The 12,288-nt window shown below is 41.0% G+C and overlaps 2 protein-coding genes across 2 annotated transcripts in view; both read left to right on the forward strand.

Moving 5' to 3' along the window:
• The window catches only part of poc1bl (POC1 centriolar protein homolog B (Chlamydomonas), like), a 253,257-nt gene extending 250,058 nt beyond the window's left edge, over positions 1-3,199 (forward strand). Inside the window, exon 12 of the mRNA XM_072369924.1 lies at positions 3,185-3,199. The gene's annotated coding sequence lies outside the window, so the exon portion shown is untranslated. The remainder of the gene's footprint in view (positions 1-3,184) is intronic.
• Positions 3,200-8,065: 4,866 nt separating this feature from the next.
• The window catches only part of ctnnal1 (catenin (cadherin-associated protein), alpha-like 1), a 48,104-nt gene continuing 43,881 nt past the window's right edge, over positions 8,066-12,288 (forward strand). Inside the window, exon 1 of the mRNA XM_072369947.1 lies at positions 8,066-8,491. Coding sequence (XP_072226048.1) covers positions 8,396-8,491 — 96 coding nt within the window. The 5' untranslated portion in view covers positions 8,066-8,395. The remainder of the gene's footprint in view (positions 8,492-12,288) is intronic.

The following is a 12,288-nucleotide window of genomic DNA, read 5'->3' on the forward strand; positions in this document are numbered from 1 at the left end:
CGTCAGATTTAGTTCTTAACTGTCTGACAATCTAACTTAACCACTTTTTACCAATGCAAATTAGAAAAAAATAAATAAAACGATAAAACACTATACTGATATGAACAACGAATGACATCTTACATTACGTTGAAATTACCCCTTCAACAACCAAGGCTGTGTCAGACTGTGTTATCCTCCTGCCAACTCATGATTGAGGATGACTGATCGCAGCTGAGCTAGATGCCAGCCTGGCAGGCTCGCTTGTTAAATATAGAGAAATAAATGAATGAATAACAAAATAAATAAACAGATGAATAGATAGATAAACAAATACATACCTTAAGCCTTTGGCAGTTTGAATTTTAAAGGGTGAGGTGACACTTTTATCACAAGGAGTTTCCAGGCACCCACTTGACATGACTGGAGAGAAAAATGTTATGGGGTCTGTGAAGCCTTGAGTGTTATTATAGATGACAGTGTAGCAAAGGCAAACAGGGATACAGCCAAATAATGTGAGGAAGACAGAGGGGATAGAGGAGGGGTTGTTGGGCCTATTTTGGCTCCCTTTTGACCATGCTGACTTGCGGTGTATATATGCGTGACAAAGACAAAACAGACATACTGTCACCAACTCTTGGGCAGAAAATAGATTATATTTGCCTTACCATTTTTCCTCTTCCCTCTCAGTGAAACAAGATTTAGACAGACTTGGCAGGGTGAGACAACCTCTCTGTGGTGGATACCCATGCATCTATGTCTCTTATCTCAGGAGGAGCAGCAAGGCAATAGCTGGGCTACAGCTGAACAGCTGTGTCTGTGAAAAAGTGTCTCTATTATCTTTGTACCGCTTTGACTATGCATTCATCATCTGCCTGCAGTGAAACCTCTGTAGCTGCTTATGTAATGCAGGATTAATGTGATCAAATGCAGCAAGCCATAGCAGGAAGGAGGAGGTTTATTTCAGAAAAAAAAAACGGTCCCTTTTTTGTTTGCCTGGACAAAAGAGTATGAGGGATGCACCTTTATCTGTGATGTTTTGTGAACATGCCCTTGATCCATGGCAACAGTCATTCTATTTCTTCAACAAAAGTCTTTCTTTTATTCAGTGGCGTAGAGGTCATTCAGGGTAAAATTTTCATCAGCAGTGAAGGGCATGGTTTTAGGATTATAAAGCTTGAAAAGTTGAGTAAGGAAGGTTGCTGATTATCTGTGTACGATGAGAAAGTTAACATCTACAGCAGTGGTATCTTGATATATTTTATTTTTCATAATTAATGATTTATAACTAATCAGATCTTTGTGAGCAGATACAGCTATGAATCTGGGCTTCTTTACCGTTTTATTAACTAATTTTCTTCATTAAAGCCAAGTTCATTTCAATAAGCGGCCTATCATCATTTCTAAAAGAGCAGCAGGAGAAATCTTATCCTCTTGTGTTAAGATATCCCACGGGAATTAAAGGTATCATCAGTTAATGCTATTGTCTTGTCACAAGCATAATTCAAAACTGTTGTAGGTCAAGCTAAAATGGTGCGCGACAAACAGACATTTATACTATTACACCTTTAACATCTCAAGAAGCAAACATATGGTAATTGTGCATGCTTTCTCTTCCTCAAGGGAAGTGCTTGAAACAACGCAGTTTTTCCTGGCGCATACTTAGTGCTAGATATGTTGATGCAAATTTGAGTGTTTGTCATCTCCACATATCCCCATGTGTTTGCATGTGCTGTTGGCAGCTGTCACAAAAAATTAAAACCGAAAAATAATGAGTCTACGGGAAATGTCCCCCATTACATAACAGCAGAAATTGAAAAAAAAAGCCAAGATTACTGGGCTGGATGTCTGCAGAGCATTTTGCTGCTGCCTTATTTTGTTTTTGTGTAACTGAATAAGCCTGGTCCCTAAGGGTGCCTCCTTGGCAGGAGCACAGCCTAAAACAATAGAAAGATGACCCACTCCTTACCATCACTACTGCCTTCCTTTTCCTTTTATTTGAACATATCAAAACTTCTGACTTCTTTCCAGTCTCTAATTGTTCTGGGCCCGTTATTTGCATCTCAGACTATGTCATTTTTATTCTGAGCCAAGCTTGCATTAACATAAAGACCTGTCAACCAGCCAGGATTAACCTCCCCTAAGGTTATTAACAGGTACTTGCTCAAGAGGAATGATTGTTTTTCTTTTCAGAATCAGTTTCTCTATACTGACAATCTTCATTGTAATTAAATTGTAACTAAAATGTGATGCCAGCATCGCACATTACAAAGAAATAGAATAGAGGCGAGAAAAAGCTGCTCTGGAAGATTCTGCCATCAACTGATGACATATAAAGTATAAAATTGGTATCTATCAGGCTTTCCAAGCAGGGATGGGTCATCGTTCGTCACTATGAGCAGAACACTTCTTTTTTTGACTGTGTGTCTGCCATCAAATTCTAGATTTATTCATATTTTTTCTAGATATAGTTAAGTTGGTCAGTAAATGGGGGTTTGTAAAAAGAAAATAAAGAAAAAAAAGTAATGAGATCAAATAGAATGTTAAGGTCTTGATCTAATGGCTTTTTGTGAGATATTATTGAAATATTATGTCTTGGGGAAAAAAAGCTGAATTGAACCGAAAATTTAACTTTTCAGGGTCATTGAGTAAAAACACTGCAAAGCCGGATCGACATCCAGCCCGGACACCTCACCTCATTTTGAACTCTTTTCCTCCACGGAGGCTTTCTCTGGTCACTGTATCGTGCTAAGAGGGTGAGTTCAGCTGTGGGTCTCAGGCAAGGGCACAGCACTCTTTCACGCAAGTACTCTGAGTGGAATTTCTTCAAGACAAATTCAAATGACCAGCAGCCTCTGGGTTATTGCTTCCCAGGAGGCCAGTGCGAATGTGTGTGTCAGTGGTGCTGCTGATACGCTCAACAAAACAATAAATAAAAAGCATGTTCTTGTAAGGACCATTACCGTGTAAATACGTGCACATTATGCACGAATAGTTTTCTCCTTCCGGAAATTTTCTTCTATTTTTGCCGAGCAAATTTCAGCCGACTTATCCAACAGGGGACTATGACTGAGTGCACTTGTTTATGTTTTGCTGAATACAAAATCACTATCTCCTTGGGCTCAGTAGCCCCTGTCCCAGGAGCTGCAGAACCAGAAGGGATGGCACAAAGAGAAAGAAAAGTCAGCACATTTAAAGTGCAGAGTGAAACTGTAGCAGCTGTTGGCAACACATTATCACAGTGTGCATAAACATCTCCTATTTAATGAGTAACACTCATGGACAGTGCAGATGAGAATACACAAAGAGGGACTTCCCGCTTGTGTGAAGTTTTGAGGCAAACTGCTAAAATGCAGCATGCCTAGAAGAGATTAGAGACAGACGAGCAAATATTGAATATTCCAGAACAAATTAGAGACTGTTTAGCAAAACAAGTCTATTTCATAGAGTGAGAACAGACGCACCTCTCTGTGTATTTGAGACTCTGGTTCGGAAGCTATTTGTCAAGTTGTTAACTAGTCCCACTGAAATTTCACAGGATGATCGTATTTATTATCTTATTCTTCCTCTTGAACTTATCTCCTCTGACCAAAACAATTTAAGCCAGCACAAGTTGATACAGAACAGTGCAAGTGGCCCAAGTGGAGCTTGTTATCATCTTATCAGCTGGAAAAGAGCCTAAGTGCAGCTCACCAAAAAAAACCCTCCAGATATCATCTAGCTGGTAGTAGACCCATTCATCAAAGTGGAACACAACCTTGTCCACTCAACTGCCTGCATACCTTTATAATGATGCACTGTAAGTGTGTGAGCTTGTATGTGTGTGTGTGTGACTGGAAGGATATCAATGTAAAGAGGGAGGGTTAATCTAAAGCCTAGCTGTGGGGTTTTAAATAAATACTGACTTGGACTGAGAGTGGCAGGCAGCTTTAACAGCGTCCCCCCCGCCACAGACACACAGCCACTGTGTCCACAGCTGACGCAGAGTCCGAGCCAGCCACCGTAGTTGATGATAAAGCAGGCAGCAAAAGCCACCAACAGTGCCATAGTGCTTACAAGTCATATCTGCTCTCCATCATCTGCTGCGTTTGTGATATGAAGTATTATTCAACTCTTGTCATCCAGTGATCGGGCTTGTAAAGTTAGAAAGCGCTTCTCGTGCCACATGAGCATACAGGGCTCCTGAAAACAGTTTATTAGGGCTCAGACACAGGCAACAATGGAATTCATTCTGTTATGGATACAAGTCACTGGGTCACAAAATAAGATGAATGACACATTACTTGGAGAAAAGATTAGTTCCTTATTCAGGAATATGACGGCTGACAGGAGGTTTAAAGAACCTCTGAGCCGTTCATTTTAGATGGATGTCACTCGGCCCAAACACAAGGCCTTTCTCATCTCTGCAACCATGTTTTTAAAGAAGCTTGGAGCACTCTAAAGTTATATGAGAGGGTGTATTATCCGCCAGCAACTTTGGATACTTATGCTGCTGAGATAATATTAGCTCTTTATTTGAACTAACAAAAAGTCAGTACTTTCTAAAACAATGATAAACATGATTCACACATGTCATACATTTGATACTTTTGTTTTTTTCTCATTATTCATATATAAGTCTGGCAATGGATTTAACTGTTAAAAAAAAGTAATCTACAAATAGTGTAGAATGACCGCCAATTGATCTTGTTTTAAAGGATATGCAATCGGAAAAGAAATCGCACAAGTATAACCTGCTGAGATGTGTCAGGAACATACCTTTGTGACCAAAAAGAACGGAGCAAAACTCCAGCTCGCTGGTAAATATTCTGTCACGCTGTGTGTCAGGAAGAAGACCCAAAGACTGATACAAACTCAGGCGGCGAGAATTATGAGACATATAAACCTTTACTCATGAAGCAAAAGGCACTGCTGTGGCAGGAAGTCCGGAGATATTCATTCGAAGTCGAAAGCAAAATGTGGCAACAACAAACAGCACACAGGCAGGACACGAAGACACACAGAATCTTGCGGGATACAAAGGAAAAACTGGAATATATACACTGAGGAGGATCAGATTACAGCAATGATAATAACAAACTTCGGCCAGGTGTGACGGGAGCAGAACCAACCATATCCCATTCCCCAACTTGATTCCTTTATGCTTCTCCTCTCCTTGCGCATTACTCCATTCCACGCGAAGCAAGCCTTCCAATCAAAATGACCTAGCAGATTATTTGTTCATATCCTTGAATACTGGTCATATGGGTGTCTTGTAAGGTACTGCCACTACATGCAGCAGGGGGCAAATACGAGAATTTTATGAGCATTTCCACATCAGAACAGGTGTCACCGTTGAGTGTTTGCTTTAATAAGTCACAAAGTTCTCATCAGGCAGGAGGCAGGGTCGGACAAAGCGCTGTCAACCATGGGATACTTTTAACTGTGGGACCTTTGAGTGTTTGAGACAAACAACTGATAACAGGTTGGGTTTTTTTCAGTTTTGAGTAACATTCCAATAACAACACAAGACATTCCTAAAACACGTTTAACACTTTCTAGTTGGCTTTCGGCAATAACTACAAATGCCCAAGTTTTGACCGTGGTTGTTGCTGAAATACATTCTTTTTACAATGCCACCATCATCCTCGTGATGCCATTTTTAGACCTCACATGCAGTGGCTCTAACGTCCTCTAGAACTTGTATATTCCTTGAATGTCATTTTAGGCCATTCTTGCCTGTATGAGCAAAGAACCAATGGGGTTGTTTATAGGTGAAGGACAGTGTGTCCCATCAGTGTTGTGAGCAAGGACAAACACAAGCAGAGAGGAGGTGAGGGGACAGGTATTTAACAAAATATCCTTGCTTTGAAGCTGTAATTTTCAAAGTGAGGTTAATAAGATTGAAATTAGATTGAAACATGACGCAGAAGCATTATCGAACCATTGTTTTGTAGCATTCTATTGCTGAATTTATTGATCTATTTCAGATGAGCATTTGTCCTGTTTCTGACAAGCATATAAAGTACTTTTAATTCAGTTTACAATGTGGGATTAACTAGCCATGCCCCCTTGAGGAGTCATGGGTGCTTAAAAGGCTTTTGCAAAGGATACACCGATGTATGACAAGCGTCCTCACCCCCCCATCATCCGGATAACGTTTAGAACTAGTGTCATCCTTCAAAGTATTTACCAATGAACAATTTAAAGGTCACAGGCAAGTGAGGGAGGAGACAAGGAGGCTTAACAAACAGACAAATGAGATAAGACTCAAGACTAATAAAGAAAAACAATTGACAGACTCTGGAGATAAAACTAAAGCATGAAAACAAAAGCAAAGAACCATACAACCAAGGTAAACTTAAATGAATCTAACACGTAAAACCATGGACCATGGCACATTTGGCTTTTGGAATAATGTGCTCTGAGCAGACAAATCAAAGACAGAGCTGTTTGGCTACAGGAACACCAGATACATTTGGTGAAGATCAAAGACGGGTCTTCTGGAAAAGAACCTCTCATCAGCTGTGAAGCGTGATGGTGGGAATGCTCTGGTTTTGTGTTACTTTGCTGCCCCGGGAACTGAGCAGTTTGAAGTCACTGATTCAACCATGAATGTGGTGTCATGTCAAAGAGTGTTCGAAGACAATGTGAGGCCATGTGACCAGAATCTGAAGCAGAACTGAAAGTTGACCTCCCTGCACAATAGTGATCCTCAGTACATTCGCAAATACATCAAGGATAGACACAAAGCAGAGAAATGGAAGGTTACAGACTTGCCTGCGACAAAACATGGCTTTATATCCCTGTTGGGTTTTGAAATGGGTAACACTTGAAAGGAAACTCACAAACATCTTGAAGTCGAGGCAATTTTGCATGAAGTTGTGGTTGAACTTCCCTACAAGCCAATTTAGAGACTATTTTTGCAAAGGTGTGCAAAGCCATCACGTAAATGGGATTACAGATAAAGGGGTCATGATTGCATACGAGATGAAGGGGTGTACTTACTTGTTCCACAGAAGAACATTCAGTCTTATCGTGTTTTTATTTAATGAGTGATTGACTGATTAAGCAAATCTGCTTGTGGTTGTTCTGCAACTGCAGGATTCATTTCGAAGAGGAAAGGCGTTTGCCTGCTCCAACATGTAAAAAAATAAGTAACAAGGAAATCATTAAATACAAAAACTCTGCTCAGCGGCGAAAAGAGTCTGCACCTAATGCTTACTCTACACGAAGGTATAATTTAAATGACTGTTATGGGTTTGAGCTTCAGCTTTCGAAATCAGATACAGTCAGCTCTTCGAAATATGTCAGTGGGGGATAATTTTCTGCAAATGTGAGCACAAAAACAATCTGAGATTCAAGTTATTCCAGACAACAACAATCCCTCAATTATATATATATATATATATAATTTATATTTATTTCTTTTCAGTTTCAACAAAAAAGAGGCAGTGTAGAACCACACGTATATTATTGCTTGGAACCAACGGAAATATTACTTCTTGGAACCTAGAGAACTTCAGATCGTGAAAATAAATTAATATTTATACGTAAGTAAACAAAAGGTAAAGTTTACAACACCGTAACATAGGTGCTGCATACTAGTCAGCTGTCCAGTTTGGTTCAGTGCAGCCACGTTTGACGGCTATATATGAGAGCATTTGGAGTGCGTGATAAGGGGTTCTCGCGCTCCATAACATGCGGACAACATGGGAAGTCTTTCTGAAGTCTGTATAGATTGTGAACTCAAACTATATTCAATCTGAAATGAGCCTGAATGGATGGTACATTTGTAAACCGTTGCGTAAAGGGAGATATTTTGCCATAGCTCAACAAAAAGATGCGCAAATTGCAGACCACTGATGTTATTATCTTAAATAGTCTGCTAATAAATCAAACAGCTTCTGCGTTGACTTCGTGTAACTGCAATGGGCATTTGAGAGAATAAGTAAGTAAAAAAAGCAACAACAAAAAAAAAGGTAAACAGTCACCCGGGTTGTCACTGTGCACAGTCCTGAGCGTCACTTAAGCAGCCAGCTGAACGCGTGTTCATGTTGTGCTATTATACGTGTGTGTGTGAGCGTGTTAGTGTGCGTGCGTGTGTGTGTGTGTGTGAGAGAGAGAGCGTGTGGTTGCCCACAGTGGTGTGCTGCAGTCCGCTCCCTGCCGTAGTTGAGTAAACTACATGGACATTAGCGGGCGCAGCGGCACAACCACCGAGGCAGAGTGGATTAAAACAGCGTGCGTGTTGCGGAGAGCCACTCGATTAACAGCTGTGTAACCGAGTGAGAAATCCCGGCGCGTATTCACGACTCGGCTGCACCAGCTTGGAGCCAAGAAACGGCAAAGAGAGAGAGAGGGAGAGAAAGCTCTTGGCAAACTCAGTAGTGCCGTGCATAGTGATTGTGTATCAGTCAGGCAGAGCTCGGCGGGAATGGCTTCATCTCCGTGCGGCAACAGTAACTTTGATTCCGGCCTGGAAATCAAAACTCGTTCGGTGGAGCAGACTCTTATTCCTCTAGTTTCGCAGGTGAGTACGCCGTAACCGTGAAACGAGAGCCTTTGTTGTTATTTCAAAACCTTTCGAACTTTTACGACGCACTTTGGCTGCAAAGCTGTGTTCGGGCACATGAGGCTAACTCTTGTGTTTACCTGCTTGTGTGCAGATTGCGCGTTTCCCTACTCGTGCTGCGTTTAAAGCCCCGCCTGAGAAGAATAGGCAGAGTTGTTATGACACCGTAAATACACTGGTGTTATTTTTTTTTACCCACACTCACTACTCACAACTGAATAGGAATCATTAGTTGCACACAGCGTAGATTGTTGTTTAGTCCTGTGGAGCATCCACAAGGATAACAATAATACGTGCGACACAAACTGTGGGCTACGTAGTGGTCAATTTGAACGCATAAAGAAGTTACTTTGAAAGAATAAAACAAGTAAAAGCTGGTTTACTGAAAGTAAAACCATTACCGAACACGAGCCACCCAAAGACAATAAAACGATTATGATTTTTTTTTTATTTTTGTTTCACCCTGAGATAATCATCTTGAAAAGTCTCCACTGTGGGAAAAAAAAGCCATCAAAGTTTTTCCAGAAGTTGCCAGTTCAGAGCTGTGCTGTGACCTCCACTTCTCTCATGGGCCGCTTTGAGGCACGTGCTCTGTTTTACAATAAACACAAGAAAATGAAAGACCCACTTAAGGCCACTGCACTCTTTCAACAACTCCTCTCTTGTCCCAGCCTTTAAAGTATGGAGCCTTGGCCGATGAGCCAATTCACCATATTATTACTGCAGCAAAGTGAACTGCAAAACATTTGATCAGTTTTTAATGGGGTTTACTCTTATTCTTATTTCAGTTTCATTTTAGGGAACAATTGATGCTGATGTTTGGTTTTCCAAAGCTTCTGCTTTCTGATCGACTGACTCCACTGTTTCCAACATATTACAGAAAATAGGAAGTGAGTTGCTTCACTGAATAGGGAAATGACCACAGGGCTTATAAATGCTAATATACTCTTGTTGTGCAGAAGGTTAAATGGGCAGAGAGCTGCAAATAGTTTATTTTCACTGAGAGGCAGTGAAAGAAAGAGAGGCACCTTACTGTTCTGTTACAGACTGGAACAGGGTGAGGGCATGGGGGGCAGGCGGTGTCCATGACACTGTCCTCCCTCTTGTGTGCCCTGACAACTAGCTTCCTCCTACTCATTGCACTGGCTCATTTGAAAGATAAGGTCATCCTGTACTGAATGGATGAGTTAGTTATCAGAAAAGTACATCTGTTAGAGGCTGTGCTTGCTGTTTGTTTAGATGTTCACTCATTTATGGCCTTGTTAAAAAGCTAGTTCAGAAGTTTGCCACTGAGAAATTACGGGTAAATCCCGTAAAAGTTATACTTATAGTGCGAGTAGGCGTTAGTTTAAGAATATCTGCTGTGATATTATTCAAAAGTGTTTTCTTTTGTGACACTATGGAGTGCTTCCTCCCGCTGAGAAAGACTGGCGGGGCTCCAATGTGCAGCATTGAAGAATGTGTTGTATGCTGTAACGGCATCCAACATATCACAGTTTATTGTTGACAAGTGGGCCTCAAGGACAATGTTTTCTAATTTTCTTTTTTTCCTCACAGTGAGACATGTCCCCATAGCAACAGAGCTGTGCTGAAAGAAACCACATTTCCTAATACCATCAACTGCAAATTGTTAGCTATTGTTGATGTGATGTCACCGGGACATTACACTCTTGTTTGGGAGCGATATGTTACGTCTACCTGTTCTAAGTGCTTTTCCACACACACCAAGCTTGATAAGAGCAAAAAAAAAAAAAAGAGGTTCCAGTCTCCCTGTTACCCTGAATTGGATTAAGCGGGTATAGAAAATGGATGGATGGAATAAGAATGAATGGACTGAAAAAAATGTTTGATTGTTTATTAGATTAAATGGAATATCAGCGATATTGGGTATATTTTGCTATTTGTTCATAATCCACTCGATAACAGAAGCTCATAGAAGCAGTGTGTAGAATGTAGTGCTACCAAAAGAAACACCCTGGCCCAGCCTTCCTTTACAAATGTTTAGAAGTACTATGGTGACAGCTTAACCCCCTCCCCAGCCAATGTTTGGTTTGTCCCTCCTGGGCTCCTGTAGAAACATGGTGGTACAAACTGTTTGACTGTTAGGAGGACCTGCACTGTCTGTAGGTTTTTATGGATCTTTATATGGTATGGTGTTTAAGTTTCATGTGATGCAATAAGTTAATGATTGGTTGCAATGAATCCTACACTCTGGAGCTTGAATTGTAAAAACAATTTCTAGATAAGTCAAAAGGGAGAAAAAAAAATGTTTCATAGCAATCTGTTTTCCCAAAATACACATTTTATATTACATTGATATACATGAGTTGTGTGAAAGTTCATTTGATGTTCAGAATTTGGAGTGGTAACAGCAATGAAGAAACATAGCTGCGTTTTATTGAATAATCTAAGCAAAATCGAAGATTTGCAACCTCTTTGTGATAGTTGTCAGTCGAGAGACTGATGCTTAAACTTGCTGTGGTGATACAATTACCACCTTAAAGTGTCCATTGTAGCTTAACCGGGATGGCTATGGGACATTTCTGTGAACTGCCGTTGCCTGACTTGGGTTTTAATTGAGTTATTTTACTTAATGAAACACAGTAACTGCGTGGGCAGTGTTGCGCAGCTTTCCTTCTTGAGCAGCTTTCCTTTCTATTTATGTGTGCCTGCTCGTGTGCTGTGGGGGTCATTAGATAACTATCGAGGAAAAAGATGAAAAAGCGGCGTCGGTGAGAAAAGCCAATGTTTGATAAGGTGTAATGTTGTGCACCTTCCCTTTCTTCTATTTTGATTCTCCTCTCCTTTCCTCTCGTCGTCTTGTCATGGTGTTGATATTCTCAGGCCTCTGTTATCAGCTTCACTCCCACCAGGCTGTAATTACAGGCTTGGGAGTCTCCCGGCCTTGCACTACTTGTATTGTACTTATGTACACACATACCAGAGCGATACGCGCACGTTGTCCCACCCACCTCTTTCCTTTTCATGTGTGTAGATTCACCTGTCATGCTGATTCTTTGTGTGTGCATTTACTGTCAGTTTTAGAGACTGGTCCTAAGTGTCAGCCTTACTCCCAACGTTAAAGCTGCTCTGGGTTTTTCCGATCTATGTTTAAATGTGTCGGAGTCCTGTTTTTATAATTGACCACCTGGGTGCTGTTGTGTGCCATCATTTAGAAGATGGATTTTTTTTTCTTCAACTCATTTTCAGAACAGACAATGGTGGTGATCTCCCTCCCTCGCCTATAGGCTTGCATTGAGGGTCACCATGAGGCACATGAATTGCTCTGGTGGTGCTCAGAAATGTAATGGGCCTCACACAGAGATCAGGGAAACAATGTAAATGCGTCTGCTGTTGTGAGTGTCCCACCTGTGATGTGGTTTCTAACCAGCTGGAAGGCAGTTAGAAATAATCTTGCTGCTTTTTCCTTGAGATCTGACCCCTCTTTTAAAGGGATGGTTAGTGAAATAACAGCTCTGTTCCTAGGCTTTTATAATTGAGGTGTGTCTGCCTATTAAGCTCAGACTTGGTGGTCCTCATTGGAGAGGCGTGAAGGTGTTGTTCTTGGGCAAAGACGTGTGGGAATGAAAAGGAGTTTGAGAATAATATCTAAGACTTTGATCCATTTGGTGCACATTAAACACTTGTGACACCCTGGCCTTGTGATTGCATAGCTCTGCTGTCTCAATCATTTTTCTTTCAGACTAAGCTGGGAGATTTTTCTGCCATAATTGGGCTTGGAAAAATCCGTTTTC

This window comes from Leuresthes tenuis, unplaced genomic scaffold (genome assembly GCF_036924035.1).
Source record: "Leuresthes tenuis unplaced genomic scaffold, fLeuTen1.0.hap1 SCAF_18, whole genome shotgun sequence".
Lineage (NCBI taxonomy): Eukaryota > Metazoa > Chordata > Actinopteri > Atheriniformes > Atherinopsidae > Leuresthes > Leuresthes tenuis.